This window comes from Taudactylus pleione, unplaced genomic scaffold (genome assembly GCF_031769625.1).
Source record: "Taudactylus pleione unplaced genomic scaffold, aTauple2 ptg000186l, whole genome shotgun sequence".
Taxonomy (NCBI): Eukaryota; Metazoa; Chordata; class Amphibia; order Anura; family Myobatrachidae; genus Taudactylus; species Taudactylus pleione.
The window spans coordinates 6,341,539-6,361,988 of NW_028284588.1; the positions used below are offsets into that span (position 1 = coordinate 6,341,539).

Here is a 20,450-nt window from a genome sequence, read left to right on the forward strand (position 1 = left end):
ATGGAGCAGGTTGTGCTCGGATCTTTACAGGATCAGTCATCCCCATGGTCATTACAGCACTTGGAAACTTATAATTGCACTGTACATGCTTAAATCTGGCAAAGATGAGTGCAGTTTCTGAAGGAGAGTGGTTGCTGATGGGCTAAACTTTTGTTTGAACAAGCTTGTAGCAGGGCAGAGGGACTTGTTCTTGAACATGGAGCAACTGCGCAATCATCAAAAGGATAAAAAGTATCCGGTGGGTCAGGGGGACAGCGGAGAGGGATATAGCGGAGGGCTTAGACTGAGGTGACCTGTGTCCGAAATACGTGTGTGTGTGTGTGTGTATGCATGAATATAAAAATATATATATATCCAAGTCCTAATACCCAGCAATCAAGACTCACAGGTAGGTGCAAATTGCGCCCGTGCCCTCCATAAGAACAGAATCCCCATCCACATACAGAGCAATTGGTAGGAACTCAGGCGGCTTCTTAATAAGTGATATACTTTATTCAATCAGAAGGATTGATTAAAGTATATCCCTTATTAAGAAGACATCTGAGTTCCTGTCAGTTGCTATTTATGTATGTGTGCGTGTGTGTTGCACACAGAGGTTGTGAACCACTAACTTATGTGTGTACCTATGCTTCTGTTCAAGTCTACACTGAAACAGCAGGTATTTGTCTTTATGAAGATTTTAGTAACAATAACTTGCCATTTTTCTGTGACCCCGCCCCTTCCCATTTCCCCCACCCCCTCCCATTTCCCCCACACACAGTTAATAATATAAATAAGAAATATTTAACATGGTCCAAAAATTTTAAACTGTGCCTCTGGGGTGCACTTATAATAGTGTATTTAACATTTGGATTTGGACTATTGCCAGGAAATGCAGCGTCTGATTTATCCTCTGTGCATTTGCAGGAACTGAATGTGTGATGCATGTTTTGAAATAATTGTTACTAACATAGTTTTTATTTCCCTGTTTATAAAGGTACAGATATGTCATTCCTCGTTTCTTCTCCATACGTTATGAGTCGCGTTACACAGGACGCATGAGAGCCGCCGACGCCAGGCATCGTTTTCGCTGTAAATGCATCTTATTCACAATGCAATGCGAATAAGACATAATAGCAGACTACACAGAACGTGGTGTGGAAAACAGCCGCTAACACAGTAACGTAGCATTTTGTATTCAGATACAGCTGCAGCCGCACACAGAACATACACATGCTGCAGATCAGTTTAATCATCAAAGTCTGCTTGTGTGTCTTATTTGCATCACATTGCGATTTAACATGCATTTGCGATGTAAAAGACACTGGACATGAGTAAGCGCGCACGTGATTAGGCGTGACTAGAAGGGCTGTCTAATGCGCCTGCAGCCCCGATGACGGAGGACACATCTGTGAGTCTATTTAGCAGTATTCACATTTGTTGCTACAGGTAAGAATCAACTGGTGAGAAATGGTTATAGTTTCGTCCTCATTATCCCCTGATTTACTGAAGGGATAACACTGAAATATTGCAGAATTAATTTTTTTATTTACATGTCTCAGTAATAACAGGAGGGTCTATGGATCTCTGACATGCTTTTGCTTAGTCTAAAATATCTTAGAGTAATGTCAAGCAAGCGTAGGGCCATTCTCTTTGTTTGACCTCCCTGAGCGCAGTTTATCATCATGCATATGGATATCACTAATCATTTGTTTATACAGTGTCAATACGCCACAGCTCTCTACATTCTGAAAGCTTTATTCAGCCTCATCCATCCCTGCCATGGTGGAGCTTTCTTTACTACAAAGACGAAAACACAAAGGGGTCTATTTACTTAAGCAGTGTTAGGAGACAGAGTGAAAAGTGATAAGAAAGTGATAAGGTGCCAGCCAATCAGCTCCCAACTGCCATCTCACAGGCTGTGTTTGAAAAATGGCAGTTGGGAGCTGATTGGCTGGCACCTTATCACAGACTTATCATTTTTCACTGCGTCTCATAACACTGCTTAGCAAATAGACCCCATAGTTGCTAGTTCAATTATCAAATGCCAATCACCTTAACACAATGTGTTTGTACTGTGGGAGCCAAAAAATCTAATTCTTTATCGTTAATTGTAGCATCACCAGGCATATCCCAATGTGTTGGAAGTCTTTGTGAGCTGGCTGTGGTGGAACATTAAACATGATCAGCATGATGTATGGAAGCCATGGGGAAAGGCGTTTCACATTACTTACACATACTTCTTTCCACTAGTTACTGCTGATCCAAAGTCCATAGCAAAGACAGTACACACCTTTTCTAATGGCATTAAAATTCCTGACATTCCTGTATGTCAGACATGTAGACTATAGAATAACTATGTTCCTATGTCTGTGTAACACGAGCTCAAGGTGATAAAGTGCGTAAACTGAGATGAAAACAATATCTGCTGGCTCCCACTTGAACAGTAGTGAGTCAATGCTGAGTGCAGGAATGTAAGCATACCCTCCCATTCTAATGCAAGTTTTAACATTGTTTGATAAAATAAACATACACCTTTTGTTACTGATTATAGATCCTGTGGGAGATGATGCTTCTGATGCATATACAGTCATGTGACAAAAGAATAGCCTCTTTCCAATTTGTGTATATACGTTTCTGGATGTAAATAATCTTCTAGTGCTCACCAAGTGAATTTGACAGATCTTATTTCATGTGACAAATAACATGTAGTGGATTTTACTACATTTAGCAGAAATAACTTGCAGTAATAATTCTTTGTATGAGCTGATCAGTCTTTTACATTATATTTTTGAAGTACTTTGTCCCACCCCACCTTACAGCACTGCTTCAGTCTCTGAATGCTAGAGGGGATTTGTTTATGCTCAGCTTCCTTACAGGACCTACAACAGCATCTTAATGGAGGAGGTCTAGACTTTGACTCTGGCTGTTACAAACCTTTCATTATTTTCTTTTTCAGCCATTGAGTTGTAAACTTGCTGTTGTGATTAGGATCATTGTCCGGTTGCTTGATTCACTTTCAGACAAGCCTAAAGGCCCCATATACGGTGCGATTTTTTTACACGATTTGGCCATTTTCGATTGATTGGAATGACCAATCCAGTAAAAAATGCTGTGTGTGGGGATGATCACGATGCTAATGCGTGCCCCTGCCGTCGTACATCGTTGTCAATTATAAATTGACCCTGCAGAAAGTTATAGACCTATCTTTCACGATTTGGCACACATCGTTTTGTGTGTGTGCATGATGGACGATATGTTGTCATTTTTCCTCCCATTATTTAAATTCCAGCATTGTGTTGTTGTTTGCTACAAACGATATATCGTTTACGATCTGCAGTCGTTGGCATCTATCTCGTTTGTACAATCGTTCCGTGTGTGGGCACAATATCGTTTGACTAGGAGAGTTCAGGAATTCAATGGAAATCGCAAACGAGATTGGATCGTTTGCAAATCTCACCGTGTATGGGGGGCCTTTAGTTTTAGGATAGTCAGCATTACATTTTCCATTACAATATTCTTGTATGAGAGGAGTTAAAGATTGAGTCAATATGTTTCAAGCATCCAGGTGCTATGGATACAAAGTAACCCCACACCATCATCCCTTTATCGCAGTTCTTGATGGCTGGTACTGAACTCGTATGCTGTTTCCTATTGGCGTTGTATACTTTGTATGGTATGTGCCATTGTCACAGAAGTCTCTTATGTGTCTTTTAGATGCAGCTTTGCAAACCTAAGCTGTGCTGTGATTTATTTATTTATTATTTTGGCATGATGATGCTTTATTTCATGAAATAACACATTTTCAGGGTTTTTTTGATAGTCTTGAACATTTATTAAGTTGAAAGGGGTCAGTAGGTACCTAGATGTAGCTTTTGAGCTCTCTCCTAACAAATATTTATTGTGCTGACATTACTGAACTCGGTAATGAGTGTTATAACTGAGAACTGATTATCTTTACATGCTCTGCAGTCCTGTGTAAGCTTGAGCAGCCTAGCATTTCACAGCGGAGATGTTGTCATAATGTCAGCACTTAGGGTTGATCGGGGCAGCTCTAGCAGGACAGGTGTGACAAACTGACGTTAAGTCATTGAGCTCCGAAGCACAACCATTTCTTCTGCTAATGTTTGACTATGAAGACTGTGTGCTTGATGTCCCTGTACCTGTTAGCAGTAGGTGTGGCTGAAATGACCAAACACGTTACAAAGGAGTGTCCACATATTTTGAGCTATGTCCTGTATCATCTTAACTGTTCTCCATTTGTAAATATCATTTCGTCATTGAAGAATTTTTTTTTTAAATTCATGTATCAGTTAATTTAATATAATAAAAAATATAGGGTACAAATGCAGTAGGTATTAGTTACCTTAGAAGAATGATTATCAGTGATTTGAGGTATCTGAGTGTATGTATGCAATATAGCAGTTATTGTCCAGGTTAAGTGAGCAAAGTCCAAAGCAGCATTGTATAACCTGGAAATTGTTAACTGTAGATTACTGGTGAAGCAAATAGTGCTAAGTGTGATTGCTTATCAACCTCATGAGATAATAATCTAAAGTGATCTGGCATAATATTTCAATAATATTAGCCGGAACAAGTGCAGGAGTCTGTATTCTGTTTAAAATTGTACTTACTGTAAGTAGTCAGACTAAAACAAGCCACAGACATTATTTATTAATCTTAATAACATATGGAACTTTAGTCACTACGGGGTACCCCTAGAACCTGGTTTATAGTATAAACAAGAAAAAGATCTCCCCTCTCCATTGTGTTTTCCTTTTTGTCTCATCGTCATATTGTGTTATTGTACTAATACCATTTTGTATGTTGATTTGTGTTCAATTGTATGGCAAGGGGCTTTCATAGAGTTCTCATTCTATTGATCTATTGGTTATGATCTCAATGTTGATACTCATAGGCTTATTTAGCTAGGGTTTAGAGTTGAAGCTCAACAGTAAGCTGGACAGTCTGTTTATTCAAAGCTAGCTCAATGTGTGAGGAATTTATGCAGTCTTTTCTACTAGCTTGAAGATTTCTAGTTTTTCTCATTCTACTACTACTATCATTTCTCACTATTGCAATATGTCTAATCTGTTCATTGGTGATTTGATGCTTTATGTCTGACCCCTTTGTATTTGTTTTTATAAGCAAAATAAGCAAAAGACGTAAAAAATTGCCATGTACAAATGTGGAAGAAAAAAGCAATAACAATTTTAGATACAATGTATCAAGCCTTGGAGAGAGATAAGGTGGTGAGAGATAAAGTACCAAGCAATCAGCCATCTAACAGGTTGTGTGTGAAAAATGACAGAAGCTGATTGGTTGGTATTTTATCTCTCTCCACTCTATCACTCGCCTCATCTTGATACATCTCCCCCAATGTTTGACATAATACATGAGTGCCTTGATTGTAATATCTATATATTGTGTATGGAGAGACACCATCATGAGACTAATGAATAAGTGGTGATCATTTACTGTTTATTTATTTATTTATTTTTAACATGGAAACAATATTAACATAAAAAAAGTCCAACTTGCGCAGTAGTTCCTTTGATAAAAGTCCAGATATGTAAATGTAGTGCAGCTGCATCCTAGCTCCCAGCTATGAAGCAGAGGGTTCCAAGATGTAAATAAAAGGAGAGTGCACTTGTGAATGAAAAATAAGAAATCACTTTACTTATTTCAAAGCTCACATACCTTTAGGTTTAAAACCGCAATCTCTGCCACAAGTGGTCCTCTGACAGCGTGGCCTATGATGTGGGCGTCACATCACCCGCTATTTCCAGAGCCAGCGGTGGTCCGTGGGAAGTCGCCCCTAATTTCAGCTGACATCATCAGGAGTCAGAGGACCGTTTGTGGCTGAGATTGCTGTTTTAAACCTAAATGTATGTGATCTTTGAATTAAGTAAAGTGATTGATTTATTTTTTATTCACGAGTGTGCTCTCCTTTTATTTACTTATCATGGAAACAATATTAATAAACAATATCCCCCCCTGAACGAGGAATCCAGATACAATTTCTTTGAATATATAGACATTAATATGGTCCTGTTATAAAATCACCAAGCCTCCCATCAGAATACAAGATGGTGAAGAATCATGCAGCAATGGAAATAAATCTTCTTTAGGATAACAACTTCATAGAAAATAGACTACTGTGTGCCGTTTCTTTCATTTGAGCTGTGCTGTGCCCACATGATGATCCATGGTTAAGGTTTGTCTGTAAGAATGAAGATCAATGTTTAGAAACAAACTACGCATACTGTACAGAAATGTTATTCTGTATTTATGTGTATTTTTAAAGAAGCAACGTAGTGGACATGCTCCATTCCGATATTATGCTAAGATTAGAAATTTAGGCATTTTCAATGCTTATTGTTCATCATAAAAATCGGTTAATTAAAGTTAAATGATCAAATTACTATTTAATTTAGTTAAATATTGTACTAAACTCTGTCAAAATGCCTTTGTCATGATTAGGGTTTTTAGATCTGAGTCAGGACCCGTGGACTGGGTTGATGGGCTTGTAGCAGAATAGAGGTGGTAAGATCAGAGGTCTACTCATGGGTGAGACCCATGTGGTAAATGCCTTGTGCCTTCAGAGAGGTCAGTGATACCTGCAAGGTTCCCAGTCTACCCCTCAAACCAACTGAGTGGAATTCAACCCCTTATCCTGAATGTAAGACTAACAGGGGTATTCAATTTGGAGTGAAAATTTCGATGACGTCATTTTCGCCGATTTCAATTATACCCGTATTCAATTTCAAAGACTTTTTGCATGTTCGAAAAGTCTTTGAAAAAAACGGGGATAACTTTTCACCACTGAATAGGTGGCGAAAAAAGTGCACAATTGGGGTTTAGGGGTGCAAGCTTAAAAAAAAATAGCCTGCACCCCTGGGAGTGACATTTTAAAAATAACTGTGTCAAAAAAAGTAAAAAAAAAATAGGGATACCACAAAAAATCAATTCAAAAATTTGGGGTGAAAAAAAAATAAGGAAAAAAAAGTGTTTAAAAATAGGGAAATAGGTTCAGGGGTGTTCTGCAAATATGCAGCAGGTGTTTTCTAGAATAGATTATTAGCGGCAGGTGGATTTTTGCAGAAATTAAAAAAAACACTTTAGGGTCTTAAAAATATGCTAGTACCCATTTTCATGTACCCCAAATTTGATGGGACCACTTAAAAAAATGAAAAAAATAACCTAAGTGCTCTTCTGCATCACTTCTTCAGTGCTGGAAAAAAAACACCTGCCGCGGCTATTTAAAACCCCGACTTTAATTTGCAGGCAAAAACAGGGGTACCCATAGTGATCCCCCATGTTTTGACAGCTTTAGGGGGGTCCTACAATTTATTCCAGGTAAATCCCATTTTTTTTTGGCCGATCCTATTTTGCCGGTTCCCGTTTTCGTAGCTTTTTCATTGAATACGGGGATAAAGCAGGCGCGCGCCCGATACTTTATCCCAGGAAAATCAGCAATGTGGAGCGAAAAGTCCAGCACGGACTTTTCGCTCCAAATTGAATACCCCTGTAAGGGGTCAGAACTAGTGTTTGAGAACTCAGATAGCAAAGCAGTGAGTAATTCAGGTAATCAGAAGCCCACCTGGAATCTGCTAACAGATGCTGCACACTGATTATCAGAGGTGTGTCACTGGAGCCTAAATTCTGAAAGAGGAACAACCGATAGAGGAACAACCGAAAAGAATGCTGTAGCAGAAACTCAGCATGAACCCCAACACTCTAGGAGAGGACCCACAGAGCAACAAGCACCATCGATAGTGGTACCGATGGTCAACGGTGTCACCTAGTGCAGGGAGGGATGATGTGCGTGCGGTGCAGCCGCCGAAAAAGGGGTCGTGGCCACGAGACCCAAACCCCCATGCCTATTACTTGAGGGGGGGAGGGGGGGGTGCAGGAGGTTCCTGTGTGGAGTGCCAGCCAGCACCCTCAGTGGCTGGAGCAGAGTGCTGCACTTAATGCTACAGTGCAGCACCCGGCTTTTGTCAGTGAGGGATAGTCAGCACCTTGGTGTCACCCTTCGGAGGGTGACACCCATCTGGACTACACCCCCCTTATGACACCACTGCCGATGGTATAGTGAGTCCCAAGTAAATCAGGAGCTGCAGTGCTGAGTATAAGCAATGTAATGCAGAGCAGAAAGTAAACTAATGTACAGTAAGGATAAAGGGGATGATTCAGACCCAGATGCTAAGCTGCACTCTCTCGCAGCCATCAGGGGCCGGGTATGCAAATTGTCTATCTTAAGGATACCCTATGTTTTGGAGAGAGATGGCAGAGTGAGCGCACGCCGGTGTATTCCTGCCCACTTTTCTTTTTTGGCACACGTCATCTCCAAGAAGTGTATGATTAATCTGTAACATCGAGAGCCATCAGAGCTGCACGCAGTGCTTGAGGTAGAGCCTACCCCGCCGCAAGCACTGCGATCACGGCAGGCAGATATACAACCAAGTGACATGTTCAATGACCCCTCCATGCTAATTATGGGCGCCCATTAAACTCCGTTTTGACGGCCAGACATGCCTGCGTTCGCACCACCACTCCCCCCGTTCACAAGCACATTCTCCTGTTACCACCCATAAACGGCACATTCTTTCACTCAAAGTAGCGCTCAGTCTGTGTACAACGAGCGCACATTTCCCGGTCGCAATGACTGGCTTGCACACGCACACTGCAACTAATACGCATGCGCAGATGGGCAACAATAGCCCATAGTGAGTGTTCGCGGCTTAGCGTCCGGGTCTGAAGTCCACTTGAACCTGCAATGAGTTCACGCAGGCACACAAAGCCCCGTCGCCAGCGGAAGGAGCCGGGCAGGGGCAGAGAGATCCGAGAGGATCCCTCTTCTCAACCTGGGACTTATTCCCATAGGAAAAGAGCAGGTGTGCCGAAGCCAACGCCATCTGAAGATGGCAAATGCTCCAACAGTCAAGCTCCGAAAATATAATATTTTCGGAGTTTGATGAATTTAGGTCCCCCCATACCTAATGTACGGGAACAGTGGGCCACATCGTGAGAGAAAGGTAAGCAGGGGATATGTCTCTTGCGTTATCTTTTTGATGAATGGCCCCTAAACTTAATATCCACAAAAGTAGGTGAAAATGTTTATTTTCACCTGCTTTTGAAGAAATTAAGTGAAGATGAATAGATCCCTCAGTATCCAGATATAAGTACCTTATACCATTTCTCACTATAGTGGTTACTATTGCCAAAAAGGTGATTTTTCTTTTAGGAACAATTAAACTAATGTTATTAAAAACCTTGTAGTATAGTTATAACCCATATTTTAATCAATGACAATGAAGATGTATGTTTTAATTAAATATTAAACATAGTAGTCACAGATACATTGTCAATATAAGACTTTTTTTTTTCTTCTGTTGAATATGTATTTTGAGAGACTGTCTGTCCTCCCAGACCTTAAAAAAAAAGGTTTTATTAGATTCTCAACAAATGGCATCCTTATTTCTAATCTTTAGTTGATCATAACCAGAACCAAGTTATGCGTATTTTTTAATCAACTGATTGGTTTCTGCTCTGCAGACTCCTCTTGGGTCCTACTGTATGTTGCCTTCTGGTTTGAACATTGGACATATTGGAGTCTATTACTAAGCTTTGGATGGAGGTAAAGTGAACGAGGATAATATACCAGCCAATCAGATCGTAATTGCCTTGCCACAAACTGTGTTTGAAAAATGACAGGAGCTGGTTGGTTTGTACTTAATGTTGACGGAGATGATCTCCATCCAAGGCTTAGTAAATAGATCCCATGGTGTATGTCATTACCTGCTTCATTTCGGAACCCACTGCCTTCTCATGTCCCTCCTCTTTCCTTATGTTTGTCCCATTGTATTTGTTTTGTTCCTGCTCCTATCTTTGTTGTAGTATTTGCTGATCAGTAAATTCTGGGCTACTCTATGCAATTGTAATATCATAGCATGCAGTCATCACTTTTCATCTCTGTGGTTTTGTCTTATCTTGTCTGTGATTGGGCTGCTTAAGTGCGAGTTTCTTGTTAGGTCAATCCATGTCAAGTGGACCAATTTTGAAGACCGTCCCCACCTGCTGATTGTGCACTGCAGAGTTGGTGATAGTTGCACCCACTCCAACTTTAAGGGCCATAGTTTTTGTACTATTGCATATTATAAAAAATATAGATTCTGCGCTGGAGTACTGAGGTCAATTAAAACATTTATTAATCACATGAACAAGAAACAATGAATGAATAGAAAATACATTCAAGTACAGTGCAAATAAAACAGAAGTAGGTTATTTAAAAAGAAAAAAAAACTCATATGGGTTCACTTATATGTATCTCAATCAAGAAACAACATTTCTATCAAAATAGCCAGAAATAATTACACACAGTAGCAGCATATAATTGTAGCAGCTTTGCAAAGCACTCTCCATGATATTCTGTCACAGGAAGATATTGTCAATAATATTTAAGATGTTTATAGTGCTGAAAAAGTTGTGCACACATACATTGAAAATATTTGTATTTAAGTTATAAAAGCCAGTTGGGTACCTCCGGTATAGGCTGTATTGATGGTCCGGAGCACGAGTGCCGAGAGTCTCGGTTTCTCACTTAAGGGTCTCTATCGGCAGATAGGAGCGTCCTCCCCACAGGTCTCAACCACCTGTCTCTGTTCTCGGTAATGTCTTTTAAGTAGTATATCTGGACGTCTATCTATACTGCTCGGTCCGGGTTATCCAAAGGCTCATAGACTGGAGGGAAGACGACAGAGTGCTTTAAGCTTGCAGCAACAGCGCGTTTTGGTCACTCATGTGACCTTTTTCAACTAACTTGAAAAAGGTCACAGGAGTGAGCGAAACACGTTGTTGCTCCAAGCTTAAAGCATATATTATGGATATTATCTCTATTATTGATTTGTTATATAATGTCTACAACATTGCTATTGTCTCCCCCTTTTTCTTTTCTTTTTTTAGATTGCTATTTTGTATGTTTATACAATCTTTTGTATCCAATATAATGAAAATTCACATAACAACATATTGAAAACAAATACGGGGAGATGTACTATAAGCTGTGGAGAGAGATAAAGTACCAACTAATCAGCTCCTATATATAATTTTTGAAACACAGCCTGTGAAATTAAGTTAGGAGCTGAGTGGGTTGGTACTTTATCTCTCTAAACTTTCTCTCTCCAAGGCTTAGTACATCTACCCCTCAGTTCCACATACAAATGTGTAAGTATACAAATACTGCCAAAAATTCTTAAAAATAAGAGTTTATGATGCTATTGCGTATTGACAATACTTTTCCTTGTGTTTCTAATAATTTGGAGTAGCAGAGAATGGGAAAAAGTGCCCTTTCAGTGATGAGACCATGCATAATTTTTATCCTTCTAATACATCTACATGTTTTGCAGATCTGTTTATCTGTATAATTCTACTCGGACACCTCCTGAACCAAGCATTATCCTGTCCCACTGTAGGAGAAATTGTTAGCATTTACAAGATTTCTTTAAGCTGTTTTTTTGTAATTAAAATATTTTTGGCCCATGTCGCTACAGTGATTCTGCCATTAAATAATAATCATTTTTATAGGCCTATTCAACCTTTTGTCATGCTTCATTAGTTTTCTTTTGTAATATATAGTATTAATGACCTAATTAATTAACATGGGTGATCAGCAGGGGATGTAGTTCATATCCTGGTAGTCAGGATGTCGGTGCTTAGAATGCTGACGTACAACAGTCAGAATCCTGGTGCCAGCATCCCAATGGTAAGTATTGGGGTTAGGAACTAAGGGAGGGTTAGGGTGTGGGGAGGGAGGGTTAGGTTTAGGCTGCGGGGGTAGGGGTAGGTTTAGACCGCAGAGAAGAAGGTTAGGTTTAGGCTGCGGGAGGGACAGTTAGTTGTAGAGTTAGGATACTTACCTGCTTCTGCTGGTGTTCTAACCCTGCGGGGATGCCAGCATCGGGATTCTGAGTGCTGGAATCCTGCGCACCGGCATCCCGTACCCAACACGATCAACAGTATTGGTGCAGTTGTTACTACTGTATTGTAACTTTCTTTTTGTCTGAAGTGATCGTAAGAGCTTTTTGTACACTGGAATACTGAAGTTGACATGAAACACAGAATTTATTTTTCTTAGCAAACCAATGATTTACCAGCTTTGAAGCCACCAAAATCCCTGCAGAGTGTTGTGATTAATGAAATGAAATGTGCAATGCTACCAGGAATGAAAATAGGAACTATCGTTACTGTCTTTTAGCCAAACAATAGCTGATTAGGATCAAGTATAAAAGGGATTGATAGATGTTCTCTGCCTCAACTGTGCAATTACAAACACAGCATTTGGAAAGTATGGGCTCCTTAATCTCTGCCTGTCTTCTGAAGAAATCTTATTTATATCCTTATGTGATCGAGGTTTCATTGCCTCAGCACCTTCTAATGAAGCATGAAAACATAACATATTCCTATAATTGCTATGCAGTCAGTCTTTCATTCCAGACAAATACAAACCACAAACTACACATTTTAAGGAATACAAAGTTTTGTATATCAACCTTTTTTTATTCTCTCCCTGCATTAACTGCTATTCATTTTGACAGTGAAAAAACAAAACCGAACAAACTTAAGGTTTTGATTGAAAAAATGTATACAGCAATTTAAGATAATTAATCAAACATTTTTAGTAGCTGGTCCTTTTTTATATTTCCTCATTAGCAACATAGAAGGTGAACTAATTCAGACCACAGAAATTTTTGGGCTAGTAAGGTTTATCCAGTGCTACTTTATAGGTAGATTTAAGATTATGAATTAAAAAGGCTGATAATGTGAAGGATCTTTTTAAATCACTTCTTTATTTTATTTTAAATATTCAAAAGATATTGTGTGTTATATGCAAGGTGTATGTTTGGCTGATTATATAAATAAAAAAAAATATTATTTGAGATCAACTTGTAGTTGTAGGCAGTTAAAGATTGTGATGTAGAACATTTGTATAAGTTGATGGTTGCTAACGTTGTGTACGCATTAGATGATATGTGTGTACCCAGCGATGGCAGATTCGACTTGACAATCTAAACGGCGGGCCGTACACTCTGCATGATCTGGTGTACAACTGCCTGATATATTGTTCCCCCACCGCATCCAGAAGTACGGGGTCAGCCACCAGATGATCAGATTGGCCTGCACTGCAGTCTGCAGGCAGTGGTGTCGCTATGGGGGTGTGGGCCGAACCTGGGAGTCACCCACGGAGGGGGTGAGACCAAAATGCCGGCTCCTCCTTAGTAACGGGAGCCGGGTGCTGCAGTGTGACATTCTCCTGCAGCACTCTGCTCCTGTCACAGAGGAGGAGCCGAAAGTGCAAGCACTAGTCTCCAGGGGCAGCCCAGCATCTCTGGGGATGCTGGGCATGCCCCCTTGCAGTAATGCAATCGGATTTCCTGCAAGGACACGCCCCCTTTGTCAGTCCATGTTCCCCTTTCAGAGAGGGGGAGGAGATATGAGGCGTCCTGGTGACGCCTCTGACTGTAACCAGATCTGATAATGCGACTAATTACTCATGGGAGTGCGCAATAGTGCATACACACTGGGCAATGTGGACGATTTGTCTTAACGATTCATCCCAAAACAACAAAACATATATTGTCTATTACTCTTGGATGCAATATTGAGAAAATGGCAATAAGATATGAATTTGGTTTTGCTACTTAAATATCTTGCAGCAATTTATTGTTCTTTCAAATGATTGCATTATTTTTTATGGTTAGGTAAAAGTATAAGGACTTCCCAAATCCAGGAATCAGGAACTGCTAACAGTGCATTTTTGTTCAGGTCTCCAAATCTGGTGAAAAATACTAATTTAGTGGTTTTATAATCTTGATAGTTATACAATTATTTATACTATGCAGCAGTGTATTTTGAAGTTCTAATTAATTAGCAAGTCAGTTAATAACTATAAACAGGGAATGCAGTAGTCTGTCACGTTGTTATTTTATTAGAGATTTTTCTTCTCTTATCTGTATGTATTTTAAATTTGCTCAGCGATAAATGTTTTAGTATAGTAGACTATTTTATGCTTTATTGCGTGCTATTTGTAATCTTATGTTCAATGTACTGTCATATCTTGCAAATGATTTATGACTGCTTTTAGTAGGACAGCTATGCAGAAAGTTACAACATATTCACACAAAGAAGTTCTATTGGCAAATAATGAATAGGAATTATGCAAAGGTTGAGGTCACATATAATAATGGGTTAATAGCCCATATAAGTTGTTTTCGTAGAGACCAGAGGAAATATTTGATAACAAAATTGTATGTGTAATGTTGCTTGTCCTAAGGTTTTGACTTTGTTTTTTTCCTAGATAACAACGCTTATTAACTATAAAGAAAAACCAAAGAAATCTGAGAAGACGTTGCAGGCAATTCAGCGTGTTGGCCAAGCGGTGAACCAGGCTGTGGGGAGATTTGTGACAGTGGGAGAAACCATAGGAAATGAGAACAGAGAGCTCAAAGAAGAAATGAGTTTTGCCTGCGGTGAGGCAAAGAGAGCTGGTAAGATGACACTAACCTCTAGGTATCGTATGTTTTTCTTCTAGCTCTGCTTGCCTAGGCTGTAACATGCCAGTGGTTATCAAATAAAATGAGACACCGAGAACCAGCTGACCATGTTACAAAGCCAATAAAAGGTGCTTGAGTTAAGGGGTCATTTGGTAATACAAATGGCATGGTGCACAGTAATGATCAACTATTTACAGAGTAACTTTTGTATATAGTACATGGGGAAAAAAACATATTTACCTTGGACTAACCCCTAGTTTTTCAGATTTATTGGTTTAGATAGTTTCTTGGCATAAATCCCAGTCTAGCATGTTTTCTTCTAATATGGATTTAAAAAGTATGATTAGAGAATTTCATGCATGAAATTATAAATAGACTAAGTTCCAAGGGATAAGAAAGGGATACTGCAACCAGTCAGATTCTACCTATTATCTTCTAGAAGGTGCTAGATAAATGTTAAGTAGAATCTGGTTGCTATGGGCAACATTTCCATTCTAAATACCCCTTAAGTCATACGGCGTGAGTGAGCCGCTCCGAGAGTTGTAGCGTACCTTCTTTTTCTTTATATTTAGCATCTTATGTGCATCACGGACAAAGCAAAACACCATTCAAATTTTACTAGAGACTCTGGGCTGCTACACTAACCGCACAGGAATTAGTTTTAAAATCATACAAAGAGCCGTATTCAATTAGTGCGGACCCGCAATACTTTTTCACCTCCCCGGATTTTCCGCCAACTTTGCCTGTTTTGCAGGCCGAAAAGTACCGCACGCGTGCCCGTGTATCGCCGTATTCAATTTGAAAGTACGCAAAAACGGGACCCGGCGAAACTTGAACAGGCGGAAAATACTGTCAGATTTGGGGAAATCAGCCTGACACCCCCCAAAAGATGCTCTGACATGGGGGTTAGCTATGGTACCCCCCAATTTGGCTTGCTGAAGGTATTTGGTGTTTTTAAACGGGCTCAATAGCTGCTAAATAGCGTTTTTCTATAAGTGGTGCAGAATAGTACTCAGGAGGTTTTTTTGCAGAAATAACTTATCCCAGCAAATTTGGGGTACTTGAAAATGGAGGCCAGCATATTTAAAAGTTGCTAAAGTTAAGTTTAAAAAAATCGTGAAAAATCCACCTTCCGCAAGCACCTGCAATCAAAAAAACACTTGGGGCATACTTTGGGGACCCCCCCAGAGTCAAGTTCGCTAGTTTTTAACTTTGAATTTGGGGGCGTAAAAAAAATTGTTGGACTACAAAGTCATTTTTTGTCGTGTTAAGTGTTTTTTTAAAACATTTTTGACACAGTTTACCTTTGGGGGACTGTCGGAAGGCTGCACGGGTGTTCCCGCAACGTTGAACCCCAAAACCCCAATTCTGCACTTTTTTCCGTCTCCTATTCATAGGCAAAACTTTTCCGCCTATTACATTGCATTGATACATTGCATCCTAGGCGGAAAGTCTTTCAAATTGAGTACGGAGTAAAATCAAAACAGGCGAAAATTACGTCATCGGCGAAAAGTTTCCGCCAAAACCACGCCGAAACGGCTTTTCGCCTCAAATTGACTACGGCCCAAAGTCGCAGATGAAGCACAATGGAACCTGGCATGAGAAAAATGCCACGGCCACTGCAGTATAGCACTTTGAATACAGATTCAGACTCATTCGCACACATGTTCAAATATTGCACATAAAATTGAGCAGTGTAATCTAGCAAAGTAGTTTTGTTTCTTAAAATTGTTTTATTTATGCAAATTAGATGCACATTTTGCGCAAGAGAGACATTCAGTGCGGCCAAGTCGCCCGGGATCTGGAGCGCAAAGAACGGGCTGTTTGGCGTGTTTGAAGTCACAGTGTATGAGGACACATCTGTATACACCGATCAGCCTTAATATTACAACCATTTACCTAATATTGTGTAGGTCCCCCTCGTGCCACCAAAACAGCTCTGACCCGTCAAGGCATGAACTCCACAGGACCTTTTGAAGGTGTCCTGCGGTATCTGGCACCGGGATGTTAGCAGCAGATCCTTTAAGTCCTGTTAGTTGCAAGGTGGGACCTCCATGGCTTGGACTTGTTTTTCCAGCACATCACACAGATGCTTGGTGGGATTGAGAACCGGGGAATAAAGAGACCAAGTAAATACCTTGAACTCTTTGTCATGTTCTTCAAACCATTCCTGAACAATATTTGCAGTGTGTCATGACGTATTATCATGCTGAAAGAGGCCACTGCCATCATGGAATACCACATAAATGCCAGGACCCAAGGTTTCCCAGTGGAACATTGCCCAGAGCCTTCTCCCAATAGTGTATTCCAGTGCCATCTCTTCCCCAGGCAAGCGATGCACATTCAGCTGGCCATCCACATGATGTTAAAGAAGAAGTGATTCATCAGACCAGGCCACCCTCTTCCATTGCTTCATAGTCTAGTTCCGATGCTCACTTGCCCATTGTAGGTGCTTTAGTCTGTAGACCGGGTTAGCATGGGCACTCTGACCAGTCTGCGACTACGTAGCGTATGCGCTACGGGTCTGCACCATTCACACCATGCACCTGGGTGCAGTGCCGGCACTTGGCGATGACGTCATTACCAAGCGCCGGAAACTCCATCTCTCCCCTGATTGACAGACTGGAGCGGACCGGTGACCAAAGGAGTGGGTCCTTCCCGGGGAGGGGGGTGTCATTCTGGAGGCTGTCTGAGACCGCTGTCACCAGGCAGGGAGAGATTACAGCCTCCCCGTATGAAGTGTGGATGGGGTAAAAACTGGAACTGTCCGGACCATACAGGGAGGCTGTAATCTCTCCCTCCACGGTGACAGCTGTCACAGATAGCTTCCGAATGACACACAATCACTGTGCTGTGAACAGGTCCCGGGTTACCCGTTTCCACTGAGCCTGACCAGGGTTTTACCCCGGGAAGTTTTCCTAGGACCCTTTTTACACTGAGCCGCTACCCAGGTTGACATGGCAAAAACCCGGGTATTTTGGCCAGTGGAAAAGGGGTAAAAGTGGTGCAAGTGTCAGATTTTTTTGTGGCCATGAGCAGTACACATACAGTATATGTATTTTATGGTAAGCAAGTATTTTTTTACCTCTCCTGCTCCCTGTGTATTACATCTGGTAGTAATGTATTGTTTTTAGATGGAATAAAGATTTGGATTTGTTATTTTAGATATTTGTGGGATAGTCAATTTATCCCAATATTTATGGACCGTAGCGAGACTAAATAATAGTTTGAGAACCACTGCTGGAGTGGTGCAAACCTGAGGGCGTATTCAAAATTCATCATGTAGCAACACTTTAAATATTTGGGATTTACCGCACAGCTAGTAGGGGGGATAAGTATGTTGGCCAGTAATGTTCAATGGAGCTGAAGTGTATTAACGTGTTATTTTAGATGTTCATTGTCCTAAAATCATATGTATAAAATAGGTCTGGACATATTTCCCCAAAAAGTGAAGGAACCAGTAATTTCGTAATTAAAATTTAAATAAACAGAAATTAGTAGAAGTGGAGTTATGTTCATTAGAAAGTGACATCATCATATCTTACAATGACCGGCATTTTTTGTTTGAAAATGTATGTAGTAAAAAAATAGAAATTACCAGAATATTATACGGTCCACACCGTACATGTTTTGCAACACGAAAAAAGCCTAACACATTGCCCTGTACTTTGTGTTACTTCAGACTGCTCCTCCAACCTATGACTCCACAAAAAAATTACACCAATTAATACATCCACAAAAATATTATCAACCTGTCCACCAATAACAGCATCACACAGTCTGGACCTTGTCCCCTGAAAAATAACAATATAAAAAGACTACACCAAGGAGAAAAAGTAAAACACACCAGTCTGTCCCCAAGTAGAAAAACCAATACACCAGTCTGTCCCTCCAGAGAAAAAACAGTACACCAGTCCCTGGGAGAAAATAAAAACTTCAATATTTACTGCCAGCTAAAAAATAAAAGATCACATTTAGGGCAAAAAAGTAATATCATGCAGATTTGAAAAGTGCAGAGATTTTAGCCATGATATTTAAAGTAGTTATTTTTTAATGGTTTTGGTACTTTTTTATGGGAATTCCTTTCACATTCAGTAAGTGCCTGTTACTGACTCCTCCTAATGTGTTTTGAACAGGTTATTCACTACAACTACTAAGCACACTGGCATCTGGAACAGCCTGTTTTCCAACAGGGTCCTAGCTTATTACCTATAACCACTTCTCTCAGGCTCCTTCCATCGGTACCAGGAAACAGCTTACTTCTGGGTATGTGGTTACGCTACTGCAACAGGATGTAGTTAGCAGACTGGCAGATGGCGTGCTGCCAGTCAGAATCCCTGTGCTGGAAGTCCGACATAGGACTTAAGATAGGCATCAAAATACAGACGCCTATCTTAATCCAGACGGCGGAATACAGACAGATGCCAGCCCGAACCAGGTAGTCCGGGGCGTCTTAGCTGTTAGCCGCACGGAGGGGGGTTCAGGGAGGAAGGGTTAGCTTTAGGTACCATGGTCGGGTTAGCATTAGGTTTTGGAGGGGGGGTTAGGGTTAGATACTAAGGGAGGAGGGTTAGGTTTAGGCACAAAGGTGGGAGGGTTAGGGTGTGGGGTGGGTTAGGGTTAGACTACAAGAAGGGCGGGTTAGGGGGAGAAGGGGGTGGGTAAGTATACTTGCCCGACCCTTGACTGGATACCAACCATTGGGATGCCGCTGTCTGTATTTTGACAGGAGGCATCCCGACAGCCGGCATTACATACTGATTCCGCAGCAACACCTACTTGTTAGTGTTGTCTATAGTGAGTGTCTAGTGGGAAAATAGCTAAGTCTTTGCTTGGTAGAAGGCAGAGAGCATGTGCTTGGAGACACAGTTCAACTGCAAAGAAACAGAATAGCGTTTTACTCTATCCTAATGGTCACAGGAAACAAGCATGAGTATTCTTTAAAGCAGGAAGATGTACGGTGTGGAGTTCCTAGCACACTTAGCTACAAGATTATACATAATCCTCTCAAGAAGGTCAGGTGATGCATATAATATAAGGCTCACCGAACTTTTTGTTTTTTCCAACACACAATAGTGCAGGGGGTAATCCTGCCACTGTCTCTTAAGGCAATATAACTATGGGCATGTGCTGTACATGTGTGCTTGAGTGGGATATTTTACATTGTCCCTAATGGACAGAGGGGAGTTTTCTCTCTGTGTATGAGAACCTGGGGAGATGACCACTCCTCCAGTGCCTCGAAATCTGATTAAGGGGGTGTTCTCTCCATCTCCTTCCAAAACTGACTTCTGACCTCTCCACCTACTGTGGCTGAATTTGGGCTCTAGTGACTAGATTAGGAAAAGGTATGTGCTAGACAACAGATTTAGTCGATCATTAAGTGCATCTGCAGCATGCAATTCTAGGGAATTTGCTGCCCCACAACATCACACAATACCAAACATCAAAAATGTGTCCAACTAATTAGAAACATTAATAACAATTGCAGCGCTGGTTACATTAAATTAAGATCTATTTAATATTAGATACACATTGAATCATATATAAAAAATATACATATGAAAATTCAAGCCTGCATTGCACATATATGTCTAAAATCACTTATACTGTATAATGCTAGAATGTGAATCCTGTCACAAAATAATAAATATCTCTTGATTCTAGATAGATGCCGAACTAGAGATAATGTATGTCCTTAGATCTGTTAATAATTGCAACATAAGTCCCGGAAAACCATCACCAAGCCATAAAATAAATGTTTGCTCACGGTTCAGCACGGAAGTATCTAAAACAGTCAAACAAAATAGAGAGACACTGCTACTGGGATCATTTTCTCGTTTATGCTATACATTTATTTTATGGCATTTGCCAACACACAGTCCCACAGACTGGGAAGATGCTCCCATGGTGCAGTGC

The 20,450-nt window shown here is 40.5% G+C and overlaps 1 protein-coding gene across 2 annotated transcripts in view; it reads left to right on the forward strand.

Annotated features, from left to right (window-relative positions):
• The window catches only part of CTNNAL1 (catenin alpha like 1), a 333,934-nt gene that overhangs the window by 108,977 nt on the left and 204,507 nt on the right, over window positions 1-20,450 (forward strand). For both annotated transcript variants that reach the window (XM_088476289.1, XM_088476290.1), the window contains exon 2: window positions 14,339-14,528. In XM_088476289.1, coding sequence (XP_088332415.1) covers window positions 14,339-14,528 — 190 coding nt within the window. The remainder of the gene's footprint in view (window positions 1-14,338; window positions 14,529-20,450) is intronic.